The sequence below is a fragment of the Poecilia reticulata genome, chromosome 16 (genome assembly GCF_904066995.2).
Source record: "Poecilia reticulata chromosome 16, P_reticulata-male-v2, whole genome shotgun sequence".
Lineage (NCBI taxonomy): Eukaryota > Metazoa > Chordata > Actinopteri > Cyprinodontiformes > Poeciliidae > Poecilia > Poecilia reticulata.
In genome coordinates this window covers 3,538,337-3,564,012 of record NC_088845.1, presented here as the reverse complement: position 1 = coordinate 3,564,012, position 25,676 = coordinate 3,538,337, and the positions used below count along the sequence as shown (strand labels likewise).

The following is a 25,676-nucleotide window of genomic DNA, read 5'->3' as shown; positions in this document are numbered from 1 at the left end:
AAAAATAGTTCTTGCAACAAACTGCTGAAACTGTGATGAGTGAAAAGACATCAAGACAAGTTTCCTGCCGATGCTCATCTGAGTAAAGCTCTTACAACAAACTCACTTTCCTGTGATGTAATGCTGGCGGTCACTCCTGGATTAAAGATTACCCGCAGCACACACAAAGAACTGCAGGATTATGATTTTGTCAAATCATGTCCAATGCAATACTGAAGCTAAATCTCCAGATAAATGCTGCCACTATAAAACGCAGGTGCTGTTTACTGCAAACAGCCGAGTCAAGGGAGTTTTAGAGGTGGAAGATTAAAGCTTTCTCCCAGGGATATGAGAGTGAGAACAAAAAGCCTCCAGAGATTAAAGAGCTGCAGTGAGAAGGTGCCGTACTGGACTGACGGACTTTAGCCCAGGTGTAACTACAGCATATGCAGCTAATACAACAAAAGACACATTTAGAGAGGGACTTAGTGCTGGAAGAAAATATACAGAAGTTTTTTGTGGTGTTGAAGATTTTAAGGGTTCCATAAAAAATAAAAAATAAAAAAAAAAAATTATATATATATATATATATATATATATATATATATGTATACATGAATATGGACTGGAAGCCCCGAGATCAAAGTGGTGTGGAGAATGACCGAGCTAAGATCCTGTGGGACTTCCAGATCCAGACAGACAAGATGGTAATGGCGAACCAACCGGACATTGTGGTGGTGGATAAAGAACAGAGGAAAGCCGTTGTGGTGGATGTAGCAATACCAAGTGACTACAACATCAGGAAAAAGGAGCATGAGAAATTGGAGAAATACCAGGGCCTCAGGGAGGAACTGGAAAAGACCTGGAAGGTGAAGACCACAGTGGTGCCTGTGGTCATCGGGGCCCTCGGGGCAGTCACCCCCAAACTGGAGCAGTGGCTAAAACAGATCCCAGGAACAACATCAGACATCTCAGTCCAGAAATGTGCAGTTCTAGGCACAGCCAAGATACTGCGCAGAACCCTCAAGCTCCCAGGCCTCTGGTAGAGGACCCGAGCTCAGAGGATGAAAGAGACCACCCGTGGAGGGTGAGAAGGGAATTATTATATGTATACATGCCATTATATTAAGATAATAATCAGAATATTGTAAAGCTTTTAATAATATAATGTACCTAGGATTTAAAAAAAACATGATGTACATCTTGTTGAACCCTTTAACACTCACTATTTTTGCAGATCACCTGATATGTCCATCCATCCATCCATCCATTTTCTTACACCCTTGTCCCCTCAGTGGGGTCGGGAAGGTTGCTGGTGCCCATCTCCAGCGGGCGTACCGGGCGAGAGGCGGGGTCACCCTGGACAGGTCGCCAGTCTGTCGCAGCACTTGATATGTCCACATATTTAAAATACTTGAATGCCGTTACTGAATTCAGTTATTTTGCAAGAAATTATAGTTTTTAGCATCTTATGCAAGGAAATATGCATCTAATTAGATTACTATCGCCTAGAAATTGCCAGTGGAATCAGGCAGGTGATCAGACATTGTTGACCGTAGAGTCCCACTTATTTCCCTTTAGGCAAAAAGATGTGGCAGATGCATATTATTTAAAACCTCAATTTGGACAATACAAATGGGAGTTCATTTCACTATATGTTATTATGACTTGTGAGTTTTATTTTTGTGATATTTTGAGACTAAATTATCAGTTATCAAAGAAATCATTACTTTTCTGAAGTTGAACATTTGGTAAGTTTTCCGTGTTATAAATGACACCAAATATCTCAGCTGCACTTTGACCTCAAGATGAGGAAAAAGACCTTATTTCAAACTTTGAGCCGTTTTGATTGGGTCAGAGGTAATTTTTCATGCTACTGGGGAAGAGAAAACGTGCAGTAGTGAAGTACACGATCAAACATTAATCCAAACGTGACCACTTTGAACACGTTTATAGAGAACATTCCCCACTTCAGGCTGAGAGGATCCATGCCGGTGTGCAGCAGGCGTCATTATGGGCGGTGGACTCCTCTGTCATCAGCATCCTCCTCAGCCAATGAGTGACCCAGTGGAGGAGACACTTAACAGCGTCTCCTGCGCGCAGTGGATCAGAGCGCAGCGCCTGGCGCCACAGAAGCGGCTCCTCCAATTCTCCAACATCTGCAGCATCGGGAACGGGGCTGCTGGATCCGTTACTTGTTGATTTTGGCGCTAAGGACCGCGGCTGTGAAAAAAAAACTAAAAAAACTCCCTGATACGTGGATTTTTAACTAAAATGCAGCTCTGCTTAACCTACAGATGGTTTCTTCTGACACAATGAGAGGAAATTAAAACTGGAAGTGAGTACAGCTGATTGCAGAATCTGGATGAAAGCAACGTAAAGGTTACAATAATTATGAAAATTAATGAAATAAAAACCTGCAAAGCCTGAAGGGAAGCCTTTTAGGGAGGACGATATAAAACAAAACGCAGAGAGCCTTTGGATGCGCGCTTATGCGTGCGCCCGGAGCGGGGATATCTCATGGATTTCCCTTTGTTAAGACCATTAAAGGATGGAACAGAAGAGGCTTCCAGATGACTGCGCGCTTGAAATAGGCTTGGAGTAAAGTATCAAGAGAAATTAAGATTAATCTTTAATTATTCTGATCTTTATGAAGTCACCATTTTTGCTATATAGGCGAAGTGTTCATAATGCGAGTAATTTTTGTGGTCTTTAAATCTGTTTTCCTAGATCTATTTGTGATTGAAGTGCGCTTGGAAACTCCGGATTATCTTGTATTGACCTTTATGAAGAGATGGAGGATCCTTTTTGGAAAAGAAAAGCGACTAAAGCGCGAAAATTTCAGGTCCATGTAGACCAGGTTCATTTCTGGGTGCAGAGTCTCAGTATTAAAGATTTTAAAATCACTTCTAATCTAAACAGAGTTTGATAGTTTCAGAGGGAGGACGTCGGGAAATCTGCTGTAGCGCAGATTAACGCGCGTCAGCTGGGTTTTGTTTACTATTACAGCTGTTTTTGCTGTTGTTGTTGCCCGGTGAGATTATTGCGTCACTACACCAGGTCTGTAGTACCATCCATCCATCCATCCATCCGGCTGCAGTGTTCCTCACGTGAGCCACTGAAGCTGGTGCGCCAGTAATATAAAGCCACTATAAAGCGGACAGTTTTACCGTCAGCAGCGCATCCAATTCTCATGCCAGTTCGCTGCTACTGCAACTCAAAATACTGACAACAATGGATGTTTTCCACATTAAGAATACCCATGAGATATCATGTGCTTTGCAACTCTATAACAGGGTTAAGTTAAATGTATTTACCTGAAGTTTTGTGGCTAAGATTACATCTATTTTTAATTAAACTGGCAAGGCCACGGCGATAAACAAAGGCAGGTTAATTAAAATGCATTACAGGAAAATAAAGGAAGAAAACTATCAGCAACTACATAAAAATTAAACATTGCTTTGTAAATTAATTAAATAAGACATGATAAAAAAACCTGCTAAAACTGGTTAACGCAGTCAGTATGGGTTTGTGTGTTTGCAGATCTCTGGTTTTCTCATGCGCATTTTTTATGCAAAGTATCTTCTAGTCCGTTTACTTTTCTTCTGTTCTGGTGTTGCTTGTTGTGTCTGTGCAGTTATTTGACAGCTACACTATATTTAACCTGAAGGCAACAGTAGAAAAATGTAAAATGTGTAAATAGCAAATGAAAGTACAGCCAGCAGTCTTCAGGTTGACAACCTAATTATTTAGCTATTGGATGCACATCCAAAAAAGTACGTCCGACTTTAATTCTTGCACTTTCACTATTAAGCCACCAGGGGTCTCTGATAACGTTCACAGTCAGCAAGTGTCTGGTGTCAAGGCTTTGTTTACAGATTGCTGATTTGAGAGAAATATGACCCTGACAGGGGGTCAGATGACACCTAGTGGATGAACCGTGTAAAGTTACAGATTAAGTGATATAACAGTCATAACAAAGAAGAAAGAGGCCATTATTGAGCTGTGCATGTTGCTAACGGCGACAATGCATCACAGTTATATTCTAACAAGGACATTGAAACAATGCAGTGGCTGAAGGTCAGGTGTATAAAAAATAGTGACATCTAGCTGCTCAACTTTGAAACTGCATCCAAACTACTGTGGAAGTGAAAAAATACACATTTGATAAAGCCCTGTGTGGCTCCTGATCTAAAATATATACATATCTATGAATCCCAACATGGCATTGAAAAGTCAATTTATTTAAAAAGTTTATTTCAAAAGTGAAAATATTTATATAGACTGATCATATACAAAGGCATTTCAATTGTTCTAAAATTTTAGATGATTGTTGTTCATAGCTAATAAAAAGACGACAAACACCTTTTAATCCAAACATCTTATGGACAACATAGAGAAGACCATATTGATTTGACAGTTGCCCAGAATACAGATACGGACACGTCCTCCAGGACAGGAGTGTCCAAAGTGCAGCCTGCAGGACATTTTCGGCCCTTGGACAGTTTTTTTGTGGCCCTTAACTTCAGTTAAAAATTAATGCAAATTGATTTTTGCACAGAAGGGTGATTTAAATGGTTTTTTTCTTAATTAGGACTAAAAATTTATTGCAGATTAAAAATGTTTACAATAGAACACACTGGCTAGAAAGAAAGTAATCGTCTTTAAATTACAGCTTCAACTACAGATTTAAAGCAGCAACAATCAGCCCAGCCCTTGCAGGTGAAAGCAAAATGCCTGACTATTTAAACCAAACAATGATGTGTATTACAATCTTCAGACACTTCGGAGCAGATTGATTAACTAACTTAGTGAACAATTCTTTTTCCTTCCACTCAAGACTGTGAAGACTGTAACCTGCTTTATATTAATTCCTCAGGCCTGAATCCTGTTTCTCTCTCTGATTATTTTAGGTTATGATGTGAATGTTCAGCCTCGCTTGCTTCAATGATTGAGACCGGCACGTCAACGATGCTGGACGGAGCGGAACCAGCACATTGCACCATATGTTGCTGTACTCGGGTTAACAAAATCCTCATGGTGCTCTTCATGGTGCTGCTGATATTCGCCACCTTGTTTGGGAACTTAGTGACTCTGGCCGTGGTGGTGGGGACCAAGCACTTCCACACGTCGCAGGGCTACCTCAAGGCGTCCCTCGCGGTTGCTGACTTGGCTGTGGGGATTTTTGTAGTTCCTCTGTCCGTCTACGCTGAGGTCTATCTAATGGTTGCCGAGGCTGCACCAGAATGGACTTCGTACAACTCGCAATCGGTGAGTTTTCACCCGTGCAACATCATCGGCCCGATCTTCGCTGGGTGCACCTTTGTCTCCATAACCACTATCTTCCTGTTGACAATTGAGCGGAGCATCGCAGTGCTGAGACCACTGCATAAGGACTCCTTTATTACCCGTAAAAGGACAACAATCCTCATCTTCCTCTCCTGGGTAGGGAGTTTCCTCCTGGCTGTGTCTCCCATGGTCTTCAGCAGTGAGATTGCGCTGGAGTATAACTCCTGCAGCAGGATGTGTAACTACGCCTTGGGGACTATTGGCGAGTTCCCCAGCCAGGCCTGGAACATCCTCCTCCTCTTTCCTGCATTTGACTTCACACTTCTTGGTGGCACTGTTGTCATCAATATCATCTCTCTCTCCAGCATCAGGCAGCACTCTAAGCACAGGAAAACCCTGGCAGAGACGGAAATCCAAACCACCAGTAATCCCACGTTTTCAGACATTAAAGCAGCAAAGACCATCGGGACTCTGACCGTGGCCTTCACCGCATCGTTCACCCCCATCGCCGTCTTTGTGGTTGGGAACGTTTTGGGGAACGAATGGTGCAACTTCTCCTTTTTTGCCTTCTGGATTTTGGCAACCAACAGTTGCTGGAATGTCATTATTTACAGCGTGAGGGATCAGAAGTTCAGACTTCGAGCACATAAACTTCTCATGCCTTCCCACAGACAAAGCACAACAAAAACCTAAAACCTTACCGAAAGGTTTGACCAGGTTGGTGTCTCTTAGATGTTAATATGTTAAACCACATTGCGGGTTTTGTTCAGAGACTCACTGCATCTGCATGTCTTGTGGAGCTGCAGTGAATTGGCTTGAGGTTGTTTATTTTTTACATAAATAAGGCATGGCCTGTTTCTGGATCACATGGACTGGATGTAAATATTCTTCTCTGCAAGTGCTCATCTTGTTCTGTGTACTGTTAAATAGCTGAGGCTAGTCTCAGTTTGTGAACTGGTTGTTGACATGGATTTAATTGATTAAAAACTGATTAAAACAACTTGCTTTCTCTTTTCTTGTATTGTAAATACATGGTAATATTTAAATATAACACACATTTGCCTGAGGTGCTAGATTTCATGGAACATTATATGCATATTATGTTGGTTTTTGATTATTATTTCTGGTATTCCATCAAAACGATGAAGACAACCCAAAAAACATCGAAGGAAGACAATTAAATGCAGATTTTTTTTGCGTAGGAGCAGTTTAAAATCTCATTAAAATTCTTGGTACCTATAGCTGACATTTATATGCACTGTATAAAAAGACAGAAAAATGTTTTTTCCCACTGTCTGACATTAAATCTGACTAAACATTTCCTGTTTCAGGTCAGGATTAGTTAATTTATTTCTATTTTCTAAATGCCATAATAAAAAGACAGACCCCCTTAGTTGGGGGAATTTCAGAAACATTAAGCAAACACAGTGTAAAACTATTTTGTTTTGCTGTTTTTATTTATTTATTTTCAATGGGAAAGAATATTTTAGTTGGTAATAAACATCATTCTCATTTTTATGGTCGGCCTGAATTTCCTCTCATTGTCGTCGTTGCAGTTGACAAAAATTGCATCATTTTGTTCTCAGCCTCATCTCATCTGCCCCTTCTTGTCACAACCCCTCTGGAAAACTTTTTGCCCCCCTCTCTATACACACCACAAGATGCAGTACTTCATTATGGAAAAATCAGAATGCATCAAGTATTAGTCTTGGACATGAGGCCTGAATTTCTGCTCAGGGAATCGTGCATCCTTGTGCCGGCTCTGAATTCACTGAATTCAAAGATGTTCTGCATTCCAGTCTTATCTGTGCAGCTCATACAAAGCAGCTAAAGCTTTTGACAACTTCAATACAAATCAAGGGTGAAGAAAAGCAGAGCGAACATAAATTGAAAAGGAAAATGAATTATGTCAAACAATGCATGAAGAGGCTGCTTAAAATGTATCTGAAATGGAAAAACACAAGTTATCTTCCTTGTTTTGGTTGTGAGAGACATGCAAACTCTCTGTAGAGATCAAACTCTGGTAATAAAGATTGAAAACAAATTACTTTGCTGAAATACCTGCAATGCAGAAAAAGCAAATGTTTTTGATGCACAGGGTTGGTTAACATTGAACTTAATATTTATACAGTAATGGAAATGTAAAAGGTCAAAACACTAATCATGAAAAACTGTAGAAATAAAACTGAAAATTTAAAATGATATAAGATTAGAATAAAAAAATCTCTCTTGGACAGTTAAATCCAAGAGATTTAATGTTTGAGTTAGTTAGTTAGCCTGCATTCTGTTACTACATCTTTTCACATTATTCCTTCATTGTTCTGATCTCTAACGCATACTATTGCTGATAATAAATATTCTCACTTCTATCCCATTCCACATTGAAATGATTCATCTCCACCAGGCATCTCTGCTCTAGAGAAATGTGTTTCGTCTGTGTAAACAAAGAAGGTGAAACAAACCAGATAGTTTTCTAGGTAATGTGAACCTGCAGCTTCCACTGAAACTGATGAAATGAGGAAATAATGAAAAGGAAAATTAAACGCACAGGTTTCTGCATTTATGAAAACATGAATCCTTATTGTCTACCGTCAATGCTGGAAGTCAATGACTCAAATCTGTGGATTTCTGTAGATAGAAAACTTCTTAACCAATTTGATTAATAAACTGAACTTCACTGCATTGTTTGATAATCAAATTGGAATATATGTAATGGACTGGAATCAGGCTTTATGATTCAGTTAAACTGATATTTGCTTTGGAAAGTGCTTTGAGATGATGTGTTGTGAACTGGGGCCAAACTGAATCAAATTGCAGATCTGAAATTAAATTTGACTTTTCCCCAACCATGCTTTATGCTTTGCCGTGAATGAAATTGAAAAAATATATATACAGTATGTTCTGTTGGTTTTTGAAAGACTTGAGAAGGCAAACTTTAAATTCCTACATCCTGTGAAAAGCTCAGAAACCTGTTGCAGCTGCACTGATTCTGTCTTACATAAAGCTTTTGTAATAAAAAAAAGGTTTGATTTGTTGTGGTTGTTCTCTATGTGGTCGTTGTCCGTTGCCACCGGTGAGTCACGGTGAGCTCTCATGAAAGAATCCTGGCCAATAAGACCCAGTATTAAAGACATGAAAGGAAAAAAAAGAATTGATGGCAACAAGCATTAAAGAGAAGAACTGAGTGAAGCTGAAGTGACTTCAAGAAGAAGACAGAGGATCTGAAAGATGGCCACGGCAGATGGGGAGAGAATAACCAGTGACGGTCAGTCAGTCGCATGACATGATAATCTCCGTTAGGCTGGTTTCACAGATGACCAGGCGTGTGGCCAAAGTTCAATACTTTCTCAAAAAACACACATTTTATGTTTCAAATGGCCTCATTCATTTGCAAATCTTTGTACTTCAACAGTTTCCAATAGGTTTATAGGCTATACAAAACATGTGGATTTAAATTTTTCACAAAATTATTCTCAGATTATGAGATTTTATTCTAGTCAGTTCTGGCTATTTTGAGGTTTTTTCAGATTGACTTGGTTTAGGGCCTCTGGCACTTTAAATCCAACTCAGCTGCTGCTGGCCACGCCCCCTGAACTCAACATTTTACACTTGAATGTGAAAATGACTGCAGACAGATGTGCAGATATGCAATCATAAATCTTTGAAAAGCAGAAGTGAAGCCTTCTGCACAACCAACAAGAATGCAGCAAGTGGTTTCTGGATGGTAAGTCAGCAACAGCACACTTGTTTTTTCCAGTAGCCTGTGTACAATGGATACAGTGGAAAAACCAGCTGACCAAATGTGCTGGAGCTCAGTTTGGGTTGCTAGATAACTACACAGTGTGACTCCCCTATCAGGAGATCTTTGAAATGGTTCATTTTCCAGACACCAAAAACCATGAACTTATTAAAAAGCGGTTGGGTGTTTTTTTTGGGCTGTTTTTAGAACCAATAGACTTAAATGGAGGCATGAAAATATGCAAATAATGATTTTTGCTTAATAGGTCCCCTTTAAAGTTTTAAAGTTTTTTAAAGTTTACTTTAATAGTGAATTCACAGGAAATAATTTTTTATGCTGACATCTGAAAACATCTGCTGTTTGTATGTTCTTGTCATGTGAAGAACCCTGAGCAAACTGTTACTGAACTGCTAACTCATTAACATATTTTAATCAGAAAAAGCATTTCAGTCAGGCTGGTGGTCAGATTAAATGTGCAATTTGAAAATAAACTTTAATGCACTTAATGAAATGTTCGCTTTTCATTAAGTGCACATTTATATATCAGACCAATACATTTATTGGTCTGATGCAATTATTAATCCTAAATGTCATGTTTTTATTAGATGTAACCATAGTTATCATACATAAAAGCTTTTAAATATCAGTCCATGACTGACAGAAACATAGCAGTTGGCAGTTTCAGATTCTGCACACAGTCGCACATTTACTTTCACCTCACTTTAGAAATTCCCTGGAAATGTCAGGCTGCGTTAGTAATTTCATCATTAAGTTGCTGACTACATAAAAAATACATATTTCTGATACTGATGTAAGCTAGAGGCATAAAATCACGTCAAAGGGGCTGAACATGCAGTTTCTGACAGCTGGAGATGTTAGTCGACAAGAAACTGCAGTTTGAACACAGTGAAGAGTGATGAGTGGAAAAAAAGACAACGCAGCAGGCATCTTAAAGTCATGCTCACTGTTATGACAGAACGGTTGCAGGATTAATAATAAATCCACAACAACTTCTAAATATTATCGACTGCTGGCTTGGTGGAATTATTTTGACCACCCGCTGCCGACTACTGAGAGAGACATCAAATGTTGATATCAGTATATCACTATTGTTTAAGCACATTTACTAAAATAAAAGTTTTCTGGAAGTTGTTTCCTTGAAAATAAAAAAATCCCCACCTGTTTGGACTAACAGAACATTTTTTAAAAATAAATATCTTGATATTTAAAGAAGATGCTGAGACGTGATCAATTCATCCAAATTAATTTAAAAAAAATCTCAGTTTTTAGTACAAATCACAGCTCCTCAATTTAAAATTATAGGTCTGAATTTCTCTACTATAGCAAATTATTATAGCAAGGTCTGAGGATTTAATGTAACAACATGTGGGAAACTTAATGAAGCATGAATACTTTGTCAAACCATTACATATTTGTAATTTAGTGAAACAGCAAGAAAGTAGGAAATATAATTGTTCTGCTTGTGCTTGATGTAATTTATTCCTTTTGAACTTCTTGGAGTCTGCAGTATTTTATATATTTCCCTCATTTAAATACTCTGAGTTAAAGAACGTTATCTGAAAGACAACACAGGGATTTTTAAAATGTGAAGCATAAACACAAAGTCAGAATAATATCATTGATTTATAATGTCAACAGTTTGTTGGTCTTTATCTCCAGTTTGTGCTCCGACTTCTGCAGATTTGCCTAATTAGTCTCTTAACAACAGACCAGATGCTTCAAGCTTTTGTGTTGTTTCACCACTTAAACTGTGAACATAAACAGAAACATGTTCAATTTTTATCTTTAGATAATAATCTAATAATCAATAATCTGTTGGTAAAACTTTATTCAATGACAACCCGTATTGCCACCCTCATCGTTAGTCAAAAAGGGATTTTAACTTGCTTTATTTTCCATACGAACCTTAAAAATAAGAAAACGCAGAAACCACCAGAAGCAACCATGAAAACAACAAGTGAAGATGCAGTTTTACTAAATATGAAGCCGAGGCACTCGTGTTTTTGAAATGAGCTTCAGCTGGTCTCGGTTCTGGAGACGCAAGTGGAACAAAAAGCACAGAATAAAAAGGTTGACAGGGGTTTTCTTTTGAAGTATGCAGCAAAAGGAACACGGACTCAGTACGAAAAAGAAAAAGTAGAGCTTGAAAATGCATTAGCAAGAGAAATGATTTCTGGTGGAGGCGAGCTGTACTGGGTTCAAATAAAAAACATGACATTCATCCAGCTAAATGAGGTTTCAGACTTTTATTTTTAAGATTCAAAATGAGTTTCTGTTATCTGCTATATACAAAACCCTCTACATGTGTTGGCTCATGCCTAAAAAACTGATAACTCATCTTTTTCTGCATCATCTCACATAGACTTACAATTTTAGAAAAAGATTCTTCAATCCATTCTAGCACATGCTGTTATTTCCAATGCATCAAATATTAGACCTGAGCTGTCATACTTATGGTGTTTGTAACTATTTTCACTGAAATTGTAACATAAAAATTTTACATTGTTCTTTTTTTTGTTTATTTTTACATAACTGTACTTTGAGGGTTAAAGATTTAGACTCAATTCAAATGAATCAAGTGTAAATAAAGAGACTTCTTTGGCAAGAAATTTCTTTTTTACTTTTTATTCAAATTGTTTTGACTTGTCAGTATTTTAAATGACTTTTGAATGTGTGTCAGCCACACTTTTAGCATTTGGTTTCCTCTGTGATTCAGTAGTGAGTTGATTATAATAGTATGGAGGTTGAAGACAAGACTTTATTTCTAACACAAGTTAAAAACTTAGCTATATAAACAAAATAAATAAAATGACTGAATTTCTTAAACCACAGAGGTTAAAGAAATGGAGAAATTTTTTTTTAAATATATATTTCTTCCTCCTCTGGTAGGATGTTTAGTTTTTATAGCTGTGATTTGATTTAGTTGTTCTCATCAAAATAGCTCTCAGAAGCAAAGAAACTGTAATAAAATTCCTAAAGAGCAAACAAAAGCCTGTCAAAAATGAAGAGATGGTCATAACAGGAGAGTAAAATCAGGCCAGATATAAGCTGCAGATATTTCCCTCAGGAGCTGGAGTTAGACCAAAAACAGAGGAGCAGAAGGACTGAGATGATTCAGAGTTACTGCAGCTGCTAAGGGTAAGAAAGTTTCAAATCCTGTCTTACACTTTGATGAAGAAATCTCAAACACATACAGGTAGTAACACAAATAGAAACTGATTACACTGATTCCAATGTATAATTAAGCAAAATCTGTTCCTGGGCTGAAGTAGAAATCCACAGATTTATTTGGAAAAGGCTCATTTCTAGAATCATGTTGGAGCAGCTCTGCTACGTTAGCTTTTATTTATTCTTTTTGTAACAATTCTTTGGGTTGAAGAATTCCCCTTTTGGATGATCATTTCCTCTGAATTTGGATGCTTTGCAGCTGGAAGGATTTTTCAGACAGTTATGATGCTGGTCCTCAGTTTATTTCATAACTAGGAGCTCATTAGCATATAAAATGTTCAAATAAAACCTGAACCATGACCTCAATTTTCAGAAGAGTTTAAAAGGAGACATCTCTTCTGTCAATCATAATGGGGAAGATTAAAGTAATTCCACCAGACAGAGATTTAGAGAAGAAATAAGGTGGATTAGCGGAGCTTGGCGCCATCCAGGACATGTTAGTATGGATATCGTCTCTGCTATCATCACAGTCCTGAATGAGAGTTATACAGTCACAGTGTCTCAGTCAGAGGTTTCTTCAGATTTGTAGCAAGACTGACTGCTACGAGGGGTTCCTCCTGCCCACCACATCACCATCCACAACAACTCTTAGATATGACTTATGACATATCCAAGAGTTAATTAAAGCATTAATTGCATTAATTAATTTCTATTAATGCTAAATTAATAGAATATCGCATTAATGTTGTCAAACTACAATATTTTTTTTTGTGAACAGTTCACAGAGATTTGGAGAAAATACCTCCAGAAGTCGGTCCGTATTACATTTTAATCATGACTGACTTAAGAAACTGGACTGCTTGTGCAATCTCCAAAATGAAAGACGACGACTTTATATCCCAAAGGCAAAAAGGGAAAGCCATTTGCTGAACTCTGCTGTGTTAGAGGCCGGTCGAAGCAGTTTTAATGTTGCTCCGGCTGTTAGCTATGAATGAGCGGAGAGGCGTGTGTGTGTACCGCTTTCAAACCACAACTAAATCCATATCAACTCAAGCTATTCAAAAGCTGCTCAGCAGAGCTCCCTGCTGTACTGATTAGATTTGCTTCTGGGCATGTGGAGAGCACAAACATACACCCACACATAAGTACTCCAAAGTCATGTCGAAATGCTCAGTTTCTTTTTTTTTTTTGTTTACCAAGAAACTTTCCCCATCCATATTTTGCAAGATATAAAACAATGTAAAGTTTTTGAAACAAACTTATTGCAGTCTGTATGGTTGTTTCTTGCTCCTTTATGTTTGAAGTTGATGTTAGTTGGATTATTGCCTTAATTGTTACATTTAAGGATGCTGAGGAGGATTTTTGTTTCTGTCAAATGAAGTCAATATTTTCAATTTTCCTTTTTTTTCAAATTACAAATGGCTCTAAAATGTTACAAATCCACACAACACTTGTAAAAACAAAAACATGTTAATCTGAGTTTTTATATTTTAAGAAAAATAGATACAAATTTTTCAATTTATTTCATAAAGGGCAGTTTACACCAATTACAAGTAAATTATAGCAACCATGTAAATACAGAAAATTTATCCGCAAGGCTAATTTTAATCCTTAGTCCCTTGGAAGGTTGATACAAAATAACATTTAAAAAAAAAAAAAAAAAATCACACATAGGAACAAATACTGATGACAATTAACAGAAAATTAGAAGAACTGGTTAATTGTGGCACAAATTAGCAATTTTAAACTGAGTCACACCCATAACAACAAACATTTGAACAGTTGTTAATTCAGAGATGTTAATTTAAATAACGTATTTTTTGCAAGAATATTGCATTTTTTGTTTTAATATAGATGTTAACTTTTTTGCGAATTTTAACCACAAAAACAATTAATATAAAGCTACACAAGGGACAAAATGGTTATTTTTAGAAAAATGTAACAACCAAAGAGCCATTAGTCTCATTAAAGAGTGGAAGTGGCTGACAGACAGGTGGCGATAAACAGCATAATCAGCAAATTAAATTTATTTGGATTTTCAACAAAACTGATTCGTTATTGCCACAAATCTCCACTATTGGCATTGAAACTGAAAGCCCTCGTCCATTCGGGCCACTTAAAAACTTATAATCAAGACAAACATCTGGAAAGCTGAATTCTTTAGGCTTTGCATTCATATGTCCACAAGCCTGCCACTTTACAGCGGCACAGAGAGACACGATTACCATCCCTGGAGTGAGACTGATTCAGCAGCTCCCTCCAACACCATCCTTCTCTCTCTATTCAATCAACACTGGCCGCAAGCAGCTGCAGGCGGACATGTTGGCATGTTCTCCAACACCCTGGAGAAAGTCACTCTGAAACACAGATTTGGTCCTAATGACTTGTGGAGCGTGGATGAGACTAGCACACAAACTAAATAAATAAAGTTGTGTATTCCTCCAGCAATTACAAACACCATCACTCAAGTTGTTTTTTCCATTTTTGTAATTCCAGGGTGAATTACAGAAACTACCTCTTATTAATGGAGCCACAAACCTCACATATACTCCAGTCCCTGGTCAGTATATTGAGAATCCATAGTTGGAGTCCTAATTACGACGAGGCAGAATAAGACCAAGAACAACAGAGCTGAAGAGTTCTCAGATAAGACGTAACAGCTTCCTGCTTTTTTGTTGTTGAGCCATACACTGGAAATATGGATTGGATGCCTGCAAAAGCTCACAAAGATTGTACCTCCGACTGTTCGGGTCATACATTTGTAATAACTGTGACTCATGTAACTGCAGGTGAGGAGCAGAACTGCTACATGAACACTGGCAACCTTAAAATGGAGAATAGTTCAAAATAAGTCATGAAAAATCAAAATGTATCCATCTTTATTTTGGAAAGGGTATTTTATTGTACCGCCTTCTACCATAAGCGACCGTAAGCGACATAATGTTGGGATTCATTAAACTTGATGAGGGGTGATCAATATGGACTTAAAGTTTTATCACAATATTTTGTGGTGGTATAAAAGTGACAATAAAAAGTATTTATTGCTTGTTTTTAGGCAACTGTATGACTGACTGCATTGTAAAGCAGTTACAGCCCCTCAAACACAAATACTGCTGTAGAAAAACATTATTTGTAATATGTTTATTACATCGGCCACATTAAAACATGTAAATTTTATCACTTAAATTAAGTATAATATTTATTTTAATGTTTCCACATTTATCACACAAAAGATGGCATGACGGCTCTCATGCTGGGTTAAAATTCAATGACAAGAGATGCGTTTAAAAACAGAGGTAGGTTTAATTTCAGAATTTCAGAAACAGAAATTCATTTGTAAATTTAATACACATGAGGCAAAATATTTCAGGCATTTGTATCTTGCAATTTTGATCTTGCCTCATAAAATTTGAATATAACATAAGATCAATAAAAAAAGGATATTTCAAATGAGTAGTCAGAGTTTTGAAAAGGCTGTTTGTTTCAAGTGTTCAGTATTTGTTGGGGCAATTTTTGCATGAACTGCATCAGATCTAAGTGGCATAGAGATGATCAGCATGTGGATCTGGGGCCTTGATTTCAAACTTTACTTTCATTTGAAGACGAGACGGTGCACCACCGAGCAACAGTCCAGTTCTGTTTTTCCTTAGACTGACATTCTCTCTGGTTCAATAGTAACTTGGCACGAGGAATGTGAAGCTTAGAGCACATCTGTAGGATTTGTTCACTCTTTTTGAAAATCCCCCAAATTCCTGAATGGATTTTGGTTAGCAGTCCTCTCAAGGCTGCTGGTTCATATTTTCCTACCACATTTCCTTCTTCCACTCAACTTTCTATGAAAACAGTACTTACCCTTTTCACAATAATATTTTCTTAGAAATTCAATTTTGAGTTTTCATGACCTGTATGTAATATTTATCAAAATGACAAAGCTTTAAAATATTTCCCTCTGATGAATCTACATAATGAGTTTTACTTTATGAAAATATTAGAAACTAAAAAATGATGACTTAGAAAAATAAAACCTGGAATTAAGCAAACACAAGAGCAACATAACAGATGCACATTTTGAAATAAAAAAATAGATTAAAACCAAAGAATTGTACTGAGGATTAATGTGCCTCCTTCAGACATAAAAGCCCTCTTATCCACTCATATCTTTAATTTGCAATAGACACCAAAGAAAACTCTGAACTGACCCAATTAAAACGTCTCATCTGCTTTCAGCTTCAGGAGCCCTTAAGTCTCCATCTCAATGATGAGACGGTTCTGTTGGCTGATTAGATTATCAGAAGGGTTTCACTTCAAACTGACCCCGTCTCTCCAGAGAAGCAAAACCCAGATGAGAATATCGACTGTAGTTTGTTTATTGAACGTAATGCTCATTTTATATTTAATGCAAAGAGAAAACTGAACAGTCACTGACTGAAGGACACCATAGGGCCCTTCACATTCATTAGCCTCCCTGGTATAGATGTGTAAAATAGGTTTTTGTTTCATTTGACCATTTTGCTTTTATTCGTTTCATTCTATGCTTAGCTTATATTTGAGTACATTTTCGGGTTTGGTCAGGTTCAGGAGCCAGAGGGACAAATCAGAGCAGCTGGGAAAGAGCAAGTAGAGGGAAAAGAAAAACTGGATAGAAAGACAGTTTGAGGAAAACATGAGCAGAAAGTGAGAAAGAGAAAACGAGCAGAAAAGGGAATCTAAAAAAACAGGAACATTTAAGTGGCTGGCTAATAAGGAAATAAAACAAACTACACAAAAATATAAGTAAATACACAACACAACACTTAACTGAATCCAGGGGATAAACTAGAACCAAAACAAGAAATAATTCAAATCAGAAACAAACTGAAAGTCTGAACACCTACTAAACGTGACAAAAACAACTTATAAATCAAAGAGTAACATTAGTTCAGCCTAAATCAAAGTGCAGTGAGCCAATGAATTTGTGGATTCAACAAGTCACAAACTTTTCTGTGGCGACTCCAAAATAGTCACAAAAATTAACCTATTTGCAGATTTCTACATGAATCATATCTAATATTTGAAAGAAAATGCAGCTTGGAAAGCTGAAAAGCTTGGCAAATAAAATTTTAAAAGGTTCATTGCAGAAACAGTGAATAATGAGACGGTCTGGAAAAGAACTGGTGCTCTCTGCAGAGAGAGAGAAGTGAGCAGAGGGTTGAACTGGGGAAATTACTGAGAAGATTGAGGTTCTTACTTGGGTTGAAGATGATGAGAGCCAGGAAAGAGATCTGGATGAAATCTTAGGGGAGTGTGTCTGGAAGACGCTAATGTTTATCCGCTACTGTTATTCCAGCTATGGAAAAGGTTAACCAGAGGCTAATGGTTTCACTGGTGGAGGTTTTAAGAGATTCACTCAGGAAAGGTTTCCACATATGGATGAAACCACCAAGAGACGTTTCTAAAGAGAAAACAGAGTCAGTAAGATTCACAAACGTCAATAAGATCAGTGAGACTGCAGGAGGTAACATCCAGCTTCTGGTGTGCTGCTAATGATCACTAATGACCCACAGGTGTGTGGAAGCACACCTGTGGGTCCCTTGGCGCCCTCTGGTGGAAACCTGGAAGAAAGCTTCAACCACACTGAGGACACCCCAAATCCAAAACCATTAAGGTGGATCTGGTGCATGAACTTTTAAAATAGGTAGTTGAAAACATTTTTAGACTGGGTCTCAGCTATCTGAAGGCAGCAGATACTTATACGGTTTAGCTTCCTAACCCCCACTGCAATTAGAAGATAGTCACAGGTTTTTATGAAGTGATACAAGGTGTAATGCCAAAGGCTCAAAGATGCAGATTTAATAACTTTAATCTGTCTAAAGTCATTCTCATCTGAAGGAGCAGTGGCATACGCATGAAAAACATGAACATAAAGCTAGTTGTATGTCTGTGATTCCCACTCTGTTTACATTTGGCATAAAAGATTTGGTTACTGTTACTATTCAAAATGCTCTTATGTACATATATTTTCTGTAGCTGGAGACAGTTTTGTGTTATAATCAAGTGAGAGCATTTTCTACACTCAGTGGCTTCAAAAAGCAGGTTTTTGTGCTCTTTAGTTCATATACACCTGCTCTTTTGTGGCACCGAGAATTACTCCTCACACCTGGTAAGGACAATAGATGCCAAGCTGGTCTGATATGCTGAACAAAGAAACACAGAGGGGAATGCAGCAGCATCCAGAACAGACCAGTATCCTGCTCTCCATTACACATTCATTGAAAAATAAACTGGACGACCTCACAGTTAGGGTCATTGCGATGGATGGTAATGCTTTTTGTTGCAGAGACTGATAGGTATCCCCCACCGTCCCTCACAAAGCACTAACTCTGCTGGATTCATTCTCTATGATTCACATAAAATAAAATAGATGACACTGCATCACCACATCTATCGGTGGTGGAGAGAATTTGATGGTGAACCATGTAAGGAGGGAAAATGTCCACAGTCAAGTTGCAAAGTCCCCTGACGTCCATGTTGAAAATTCCCTCTCATGTAATGTGATTGGATATGTATGGGATGGAAAATTTTCAGTTAGCTGTTCTGAGCACATATTCTTAAAATGACCCACATCGATTATATTCTAAAGACAAGGGTGTCCAAAGTCAGGGAACAAAAAAAATCTTGGAAGCTGAATATGTCAGTGTCAACATGGTGGCATTGTGTGTAAAATGCACTGATTGTTGCAGGGATATTATGTTCATCTGCACTTTGTGAAGTTTTTGTACGTCCAAAAACATTTATTAGTGAACATGCTGCTATGATATTGAACTCAATACTTTATCAGCTTATATTGCCTGTTCATTAAGCACAACAATTGAAACTCGTTCCCAAACTTTCTGTATTTTATTTCTGTATTTCAGTCTCACGTAATACAAATATATTTCTCCACATAAAAATTTAAAGTTCTGTGTTCTAACATTTTGGTTTTAGTTTTAGTATTAATGTGTTTGGATGTTTATGCTGTTTTTTAAATCAGTTTGAATGGAACTGAACTGAAATGTTCCTTTCAGTGCATTTGATGTTGGCTTCAAAGTGAAACTAACATCAACTCAGAAATGATGCTGTTTTCATCTCAATACTTCAGATTTAGTTCAGAAAAAACATGTCTACTGTTCTGTCACTTTTTCTTCAATGAAACAAATTGATTACAGACGCATTTCGAAAGTTTTTTTTTTCATTACTTTTACAGATAATGTGGAAAGATTACATGTTATAAATCTAAGTTTTGGTGACACAGTCAGTTGTTTTGAGGAGAAAACTGTTACAAAAACAATTACACTTGAAACTTTACTTTCAGAGCCATCCTCTTCCTGATAACTAGACACACCTGAAGCTGGGTGGAAAAAACACCTGCTGAAGGTAAAAGCTGATTGGCTGCAGACTGTGTGCCCTCATATATAATTGGTGGATCAGAAACAACATGTTTATGTTCTCAGGAAGCAAAACTAACAATCGGTGTGACTGAAAGGAGAAATGGAGCAGCTGAAGAAGACTGGACTCCAAGCTGCTCCTGCTGACCTCCACTATGCTGGACCTGAAGATGTGGCCTGTGATTCCTGCACTGGAAGAAAACTGAAAGCCATCAAGTCCTGTTTATTCTGTCTGGCCTCTTTCTGTGAGAAACACCTTCAGCCTCATTATGATTCAGCTACATTTAAGAAACACAAGCTGGTGGAGCCGTCGAAGAACCTCCAGGAGAACATCTGCTCTCGTCATGACGAGGTGATGAAGATGTTCTGCCGCACTGATCAGAAGTGTATCTGTTATCTCTGCCCTGTGGATGAACATAAAGGCCATGACACAGTGTCAGCTGCAGCAGAAAGGACTGAGAGGCAGAGAGAGCTGGAGGAGAGACGAGGAAACATCCAGCAGATGATCCAGGACCAGGAGAAAGATGTGAAGCTGCTTCAACAGGAGGTGGAGGCCATCAATCGCTCTGCTGATAAAACAGTGGAGGACAGTGAGAAGATCTTCACTGAGCTGATCCGTCTCCTCCAGAAAAGAAGCTCTGAGGTGAAGCAGCAGATCAGATCCCAGCAGGAAACTGAAGTGAGTCGAGTCAAAGATGTTCAGGAGAAGCTGGAGCAGGAGATCAGTGAGCTGAAGAGGAAAGACGCTGAGCTGGAGCAGCTCTCACACACAGAGGATCACAACCAGTTTCTCCTCAACTACCCCTCACTGCCAGCACTCAGGGAGTCGACACACTCATCCAGCATCAACATCTGTCCTCTGAGACACTTTGAGGACGTGACAGCAGCTGTGTCAGAGCTCAGAGACAAACTACAGGACGTCCTGAGAGACTCATGGACAAACATCTCACTGATGGTCACTGAGGTGGATGTTCTACTGTCAGAACCAGGACCAAAGAGCAGAGCTGGAATCTTAAGATGTTCATGTGAAATCACTCTGGATCCAAACACGGCACAGAAACGGCTGTTAATATCAGAGGGAAACAGGAAGGTGACGGCAATGAATCATGATCTGACTTATTCTAGTCACCCAGATAGATTCACTGCTTGGTGGCAGGTTTTGAGTAGAGAGAGTCTAACTGGACATTGTTACTGGGAAGTGGAGTGGAGCGGGAAACAGGTTTCTGTAGCAGTCGCATACAAGAACATCAGCAGAGTAGGAGATGGGGATGAATGTTTTTTGGGATGTAATAATAAATCTTGGGCATTAGAGTGTTCCCTAAAAGGTTTTAAATTTGGTCACAACAACATCTGGACCTCCATCTCAGGTCCTGTTTCCTCCAGAGTCGGAGTTTACCTGAATCACACAGCAGGTATTCTGTCCTTCTACAGCGTCTCTGAAACCATGACTCTCCTCCACAGAGTCCAGACCAGATTCACTGAACCGCTACTGGCTGGAGTTTGGGTTTGGTACACTGGAGACTCTGCAGAGATCTGTAAACCCAAATAGATTTTCTCTCTTTTTTCTGATTGTTGATCAGGTTCATTGTTCTCTGTTCTTCTTTATTTTTCTGGTTTCAAATTTATTTCTCCGTGTTTCTATAAAGGAAATCACTGATTTTTCTTTTCAATCTCATGTCACAGGAATATTTATCCTCATGAAAATATAAACGGCTCTAATAGTTTCTTTAATATTTATTTTTGACGTATTTGGATGTTTTTGTTCAAATCACTTGAGATTTAACTAAACCCGTTTCTGTTTTCTTTATAATGACCCAGAGAAGAAAACAGAAACTAACATCTATTCTGAACTGATGTGTGTTTTAGCTCAGAAAATAAACTTGTGTTGTCGTCTTCAATAAAATAAATTGATTACAGGAAAATTTGGAAAGCATTTTGTAATTATTATGAAATTAATTTTCTCATTTAAAGTGCAGAAGAAAGCTGAGGTGTATTTCCTGCTAGAGGTAATGAAGATTGATTCTTTGAAAATGAAATTCAGAAATACAATTTCAGAGCAAATAACCACACACTTTATCATCTCAACCATAATCTTAAAATTCTTTTAAAAGTGGGACAAATGTTTTGCTGCCTGAAGTGAGAGAAATGGTGCACAGAGTTCAGCTGGACCAAGAAACCTTCTCTTGTTCCATCTGCCTGGATTTACTGAATCCAGACAGCTGGCATCAGCATATGGTGAAAATAGAGTTTATAACAAAAAGAAACACTTGGCATTGACACACTTGACCATCTCTCAATCATAATCTTACTTTTTTTTACAGAGAGGTAAGTCTTTTACTCCCTGAACTCTGTTAGAAGAATATAACACATATGAGAAACTCTGACTGAGATGCTGCCTGATCAAAATCAGTCCTTCTGTTTGGGGCGACAGTCCTTTCTACTGACGGACCTGTTAGCCGATGTTTACTGTTTTACAAAAGCAGCTAATTGGGAGAAACCAAGACATGCAATATATAACTAAGATAAGCCTTGTTAAATGTAACAAAATTATCTCATTTCAATAGATTTTGATTTTTTATGCTTTAGGACAGGTAAGTATTTCTGCCCTGCATTTTCATAGCCTGATGATAAACTACATGCACCAATCTTAAACGTTTACACGCAGCTTCTGCCCAACAACTCAAATAATCTGAAAGATGTGATACAACAATGGCAATAAACTGTAAAATATCTGCTTTTGTTGACAGTGAGTTTTTTATATTACGGAAATTTGATGAGTAAACTTTTGCTGTAATCTGATTTAAATTGACTTTTAAATGTAAAATTTTAATCAATTCTAAATCCAAAATATTTGTATTCAGGCACAAATTTTCTCCAGTAACATAAACATCAGGTTTTACTGTATCTACAGACCTACTTATGAAAATCATACATACTGTTTTCTTGGCATTTAAATGCATACATGAGTTTTTCAACCTTTCAACAACCAGGGCCATTGCTGCTGTTAACTTATCTGCAGCTTGCTGCTTAGAAGCTGCATGAAAATAAATAACTGTGTTATCTACAGACAATTGGATGTTATGCTCACTGCGTAATGCAGATGGAAGATCATATATGCAAAACCTAAACAACAATGGTCGTATGATATAACTTTGGGGAACAATTAAACTAAAACTAATGGAAAATGTTATCACACCATCTGCCCTTTACTCTGAGTTCTTCTTTTGAGATGAGACTGAATGTATCTGACAGCATTAGGAGAGAAGTAGTACTGGGAAATCTTGGTAAGAAGGATTCATGCTGTCAAAGGCTTTCTGAAGAAACAAGTATTTCAGTCTCTGTTTAGTAGTTTGATCTAAAAAGAAACTGCATGAGGATCAATACAATGCTGATTTTTTGTTGTTGTTCTTTTGCTATGTAATTAGTTTCCTCAAACAGAAAAATTGTATTTCATTTTTCTGAAACTGTGGAGTGATTATATGTTAGACATATGAATTTTGTTCACTCAGTCAGTTATAATAAACAGAAAACTCTTCCAAAGCTGGTTAAATTGGAAGTTGATTCCTTTCATTGCCTTCCTCTTCCTGGTCTCAAACACTGAATCTGGGTGGAACTAAGAGCTGCTGAAGGACAAAGCTGATTGGCTGGAGCCTCTCTGTCCTGACATGCGATTGGTGGATTGGAGCTCAAGGTTGTTTTTTTTCTCATGAAACGAAACTAACACAGTCAGTGTGACTGAGACGAAAAATGGAGCAGCAGGCAGTTCAGCTGGACAGAGAAACTTTCTCCTGTTCCATCTGTCTGGATCTACTGAAGGATCCAGTGGCTATTCCCTGTGGACACAGCTACTGTATGAACTGTATTACCAACTTCTGGGATGAAGGTGAGAAGAACAACAACTACCACTGTCCTCAGTGCAGGGAGACATTCACACAAAGGCCTGTGCTAAAGAAAAACACCATGCTAGCAGCTTTAGTGGAGCAGCTGAAGAAGACTGGACTCCAAGCTGCTCCTGCTGACCTCCACTATGCTGGACCTGAAGATGTGGCCTGTGATTCCTGCACTGGAAGAAAACTGAAAGCCATCAAGTCCTGTTTATTCTGTCTGGCCTCTTTCTGTGAGAAACACCTTCAGCCTCATTATGATTCAGCTACATTTAAGAAGCACAAGCTGGTGGAGCCGTCCAAGAACCTCCAGGAGAACATCTGCTCTCGTCATGACGAGGTGATGAAGATGTTCTGCCGCACTGATCGGAAGTTTATCTGTTATCTCTGCCCTGTGGATGAACATAAAGGTCATGACACAGTGTCAGCTGCAGCAGAAAGGACTGAGAGGCAGAGAGAGCTGGAGGAGAGACGAGGAAACATCCAGCAGATGATCCAGAACCAGGAGAAAGATGTGAAGCTGCTTCAGCAGGAGGTGGAGGCCATCAATCACTCTGCTGAGAAAACAGTGGAGGACAGTGAGAAGATCTTCACTGAGCTGATCCGTCTCCTCCAGAAAAGAAGCTCTGAGGTGAAGCAGCAGATCAGATCCCAGCAGGAAACTGAAGTGAGTCGAGTCAAAGATGTTCAGGAGAAGCTGGAGCAGGAGATCAGTGAGCTGAAGAGGAAAGACGCTGAGCTGGAGCAGCTCTCACACACAGAGGATCTCAACCAGTTTCTCCTCAACTACCCCTCACTGCCAGCACTCAGGGAGTCGACACACTCATCCAGCATCAACATCTGTCCTCTGAGACACTTTGAGGACGTGACAGCAGCTGTGTCAGAGCTCAGAGACAAACTACAGGACGTCCTGAGAGACTCATGGACAAACATCTCACTGATGGTCACTGAGGTGGATGTTCTACTGTCAGAACCAGGACCAAAGAGCAGAGCTGGAATCTTAAGATATTCATGTGAAATCACACTGGATCCAAACACAGCACGCAGTTTTCTGTTACTATCAGAGGGAAACAGGAAGGTGACAGGAATGAATGATGATCTGACTTATTCTAGTCACCCAGACAGATTCACTTATTGGTGGCAGGTTCTGAGCAGAGAGAGTCTGACTGGATGTTGTTACTGGGAGGTGAAGTGGAGAGGGAGGCAGGTTTATGTAGCAGTCGCATACAAGAACATCAGCAGAGTAGGAGATGGGGATGAATGTAAATTTGGACATAATGACAAATCTTGGGCATTTGAGTGTTCCCAAAAAGGTTTTAGATTTGGTCACAACAACATCTGGACCTCCATCTCATGTCCAGTTTCCTCCAGATTCGGAGTTTACCTGAATCACACAGCAGGTATTCTGTCCTTCTACAGCGTCTCTAAAACCATGACTCTCCTCCACAGAGTCCAGACCAGATTCACTGAGCCGCTACTGGCTGGAGTTGCAGTTTGGTACAATGGAGACTATGCAAAGATCTGTAAACCCAAGTAGATTTTTTCTCTTTTCTCTGATTGTTGATCAGGTTCATTGTTCTTATGTCTCTGCTCTGCTGTTCTGCTCTTTATGTTTCTGGTTTCAAATGTAGTTCTGTATGTTTCAGGATTCATAAAGGAAAACACTACTTATGTTTTATTTTATTCGTATGACAGAAATATTTATCCACATGAATATATAAACTTCTCTGGGCTCTAATTGTTTTGCTTTTATACCTGTATTGATGTTTTTGGATGTTCTGCTTGTTTTTATTTTAATCAGTTGAGATAGAAGTCAGCTAAACTTGCAACTGTTTTCTTTATTGATCCATAGAATAAAATTGAAACTAACATCAACTCACAACTCAGGCTATTTTCTCCTTGTTTCAAATCAATCAGAAAAATATTTGTCTCTTTTGCTTCCTTTAAAAAAAAATTTATTACGGATACATTTTTAAAGTTTTCTCCTCTACATTATGATAAATTCTGACTTTTGTCATATAAAGTGCAGAAACCGTTCCTTCAGAAGGTTTCATTTGATGCTGGAGAAGATCAGATATTTGATTTCATCTTCATTCATCACCACTGCAGAAAAAGTACAGAAATAAAGTTTTTATTAGATGACTTATCATTAGCATGTTCTCCCTGTGCATGGTGGGTTTTCTCCGGGTACTC

The 25,676-nt window shown here is 38.4% G+C and overlaps 3 protein-coding genes across 4 annotated transcripts; all 3 read left to right on the top strand.

Moving 5' to 3' along the window:
* Window positions 1–2,195: 2,195 nt before the first annotated feature.
* LOC103477596 (beta-2 adrenergic receptor) lies at window positions 2,196–6,268 on the top strand. Of its 2 annotated transcripts, none has more exons than XM_008430797.3 (2): window positions 2,196–2,317; window positions 4,893–6,268. In XM_008430797.3, the coding sequence occupies exon 2, from the start codon at window positions 4,927–4,929 to the stop codon at window positions 5,959–5,961; it is 1,035 nt and encodes a 344-aa protein (XP_008429019.1). In that variant the 5' UTR covers window positions 2,196–2,317; window positions 4,893–4,926; the 3' UTR covers window positions 5,962–6,268. The 2 variants fall into 2 exon arrangements, with proteins under 2 accessions (XP_008429019.1, XP_008429020.1); XM_008430798.3 differs by lacking the exon at window positions 2,196–2,317 and adding an exon at window positions 2,330–2,580.
* A 13,368-nt stretch (window positions 6,269–19,636) lies between these two features.
* LOC103477718 (tripartite motif-containing protein 16-like) lies at window positions 19,637–21,324 on the top strand. Its single transcript, XM_081597655.1, has one exon. The coding sequence runs from the start codon at window positions 19,703–19,705 to the stop codon at window positions 21,146–21,148; it is 1,446 nt and encodes a 481-aa protein (XP_081453781.1). The 5' UTR covers window positions 19,637–19,702; the 3' UTR covers window positions 21,149–21,324.
* Window positions 21,325–23,330: 2,006 nt separating this feature from the next.
* Window positions 23,331–25,365, top strand: LOC145547672 (tripartite motif-containing protein 16-like). Its single transcript, XM_081597471.1, has one exon. It carries the CDS (start codon window positions 23,347–23,349, stop codon window positions 25,018–25,020), a length of 1,674 nt encoding a protein of 557 aa, XP_081453597.1. The 5' UTR covers window positions 23,331–23,346; the 3' UTR covers window positions 25,021–25,365.
* Window positions 25,366–25,676: the final 311 nt, after the last annotated feature.

What these genes read in the sequence shown, in the direction of transcription:
- LOC103477596 (XM_008430797.3), top strand. Translation starts at nt 4,927, where the DNA reads ATGATTGAGACCGGCACGTCAACGATGCTGGACGGAGCGGAACCAGCA.
- LOC103477718 (XM_081597655.1), top strand. Translation starts at nt 19,703, where the DNA reads ATGGAGCAGCTGAAGAAGACTGGACTCCAAGCTGCTCCTGCTGACCTC.
- LOC145547672 (XM_081597471.1), top strand. Translation starts at nt 23,347, where the DNA reads ATGGAGCAGCAGGCAGTTCAGCTGGACAGAGAAACTTTCTCCTGTTCC.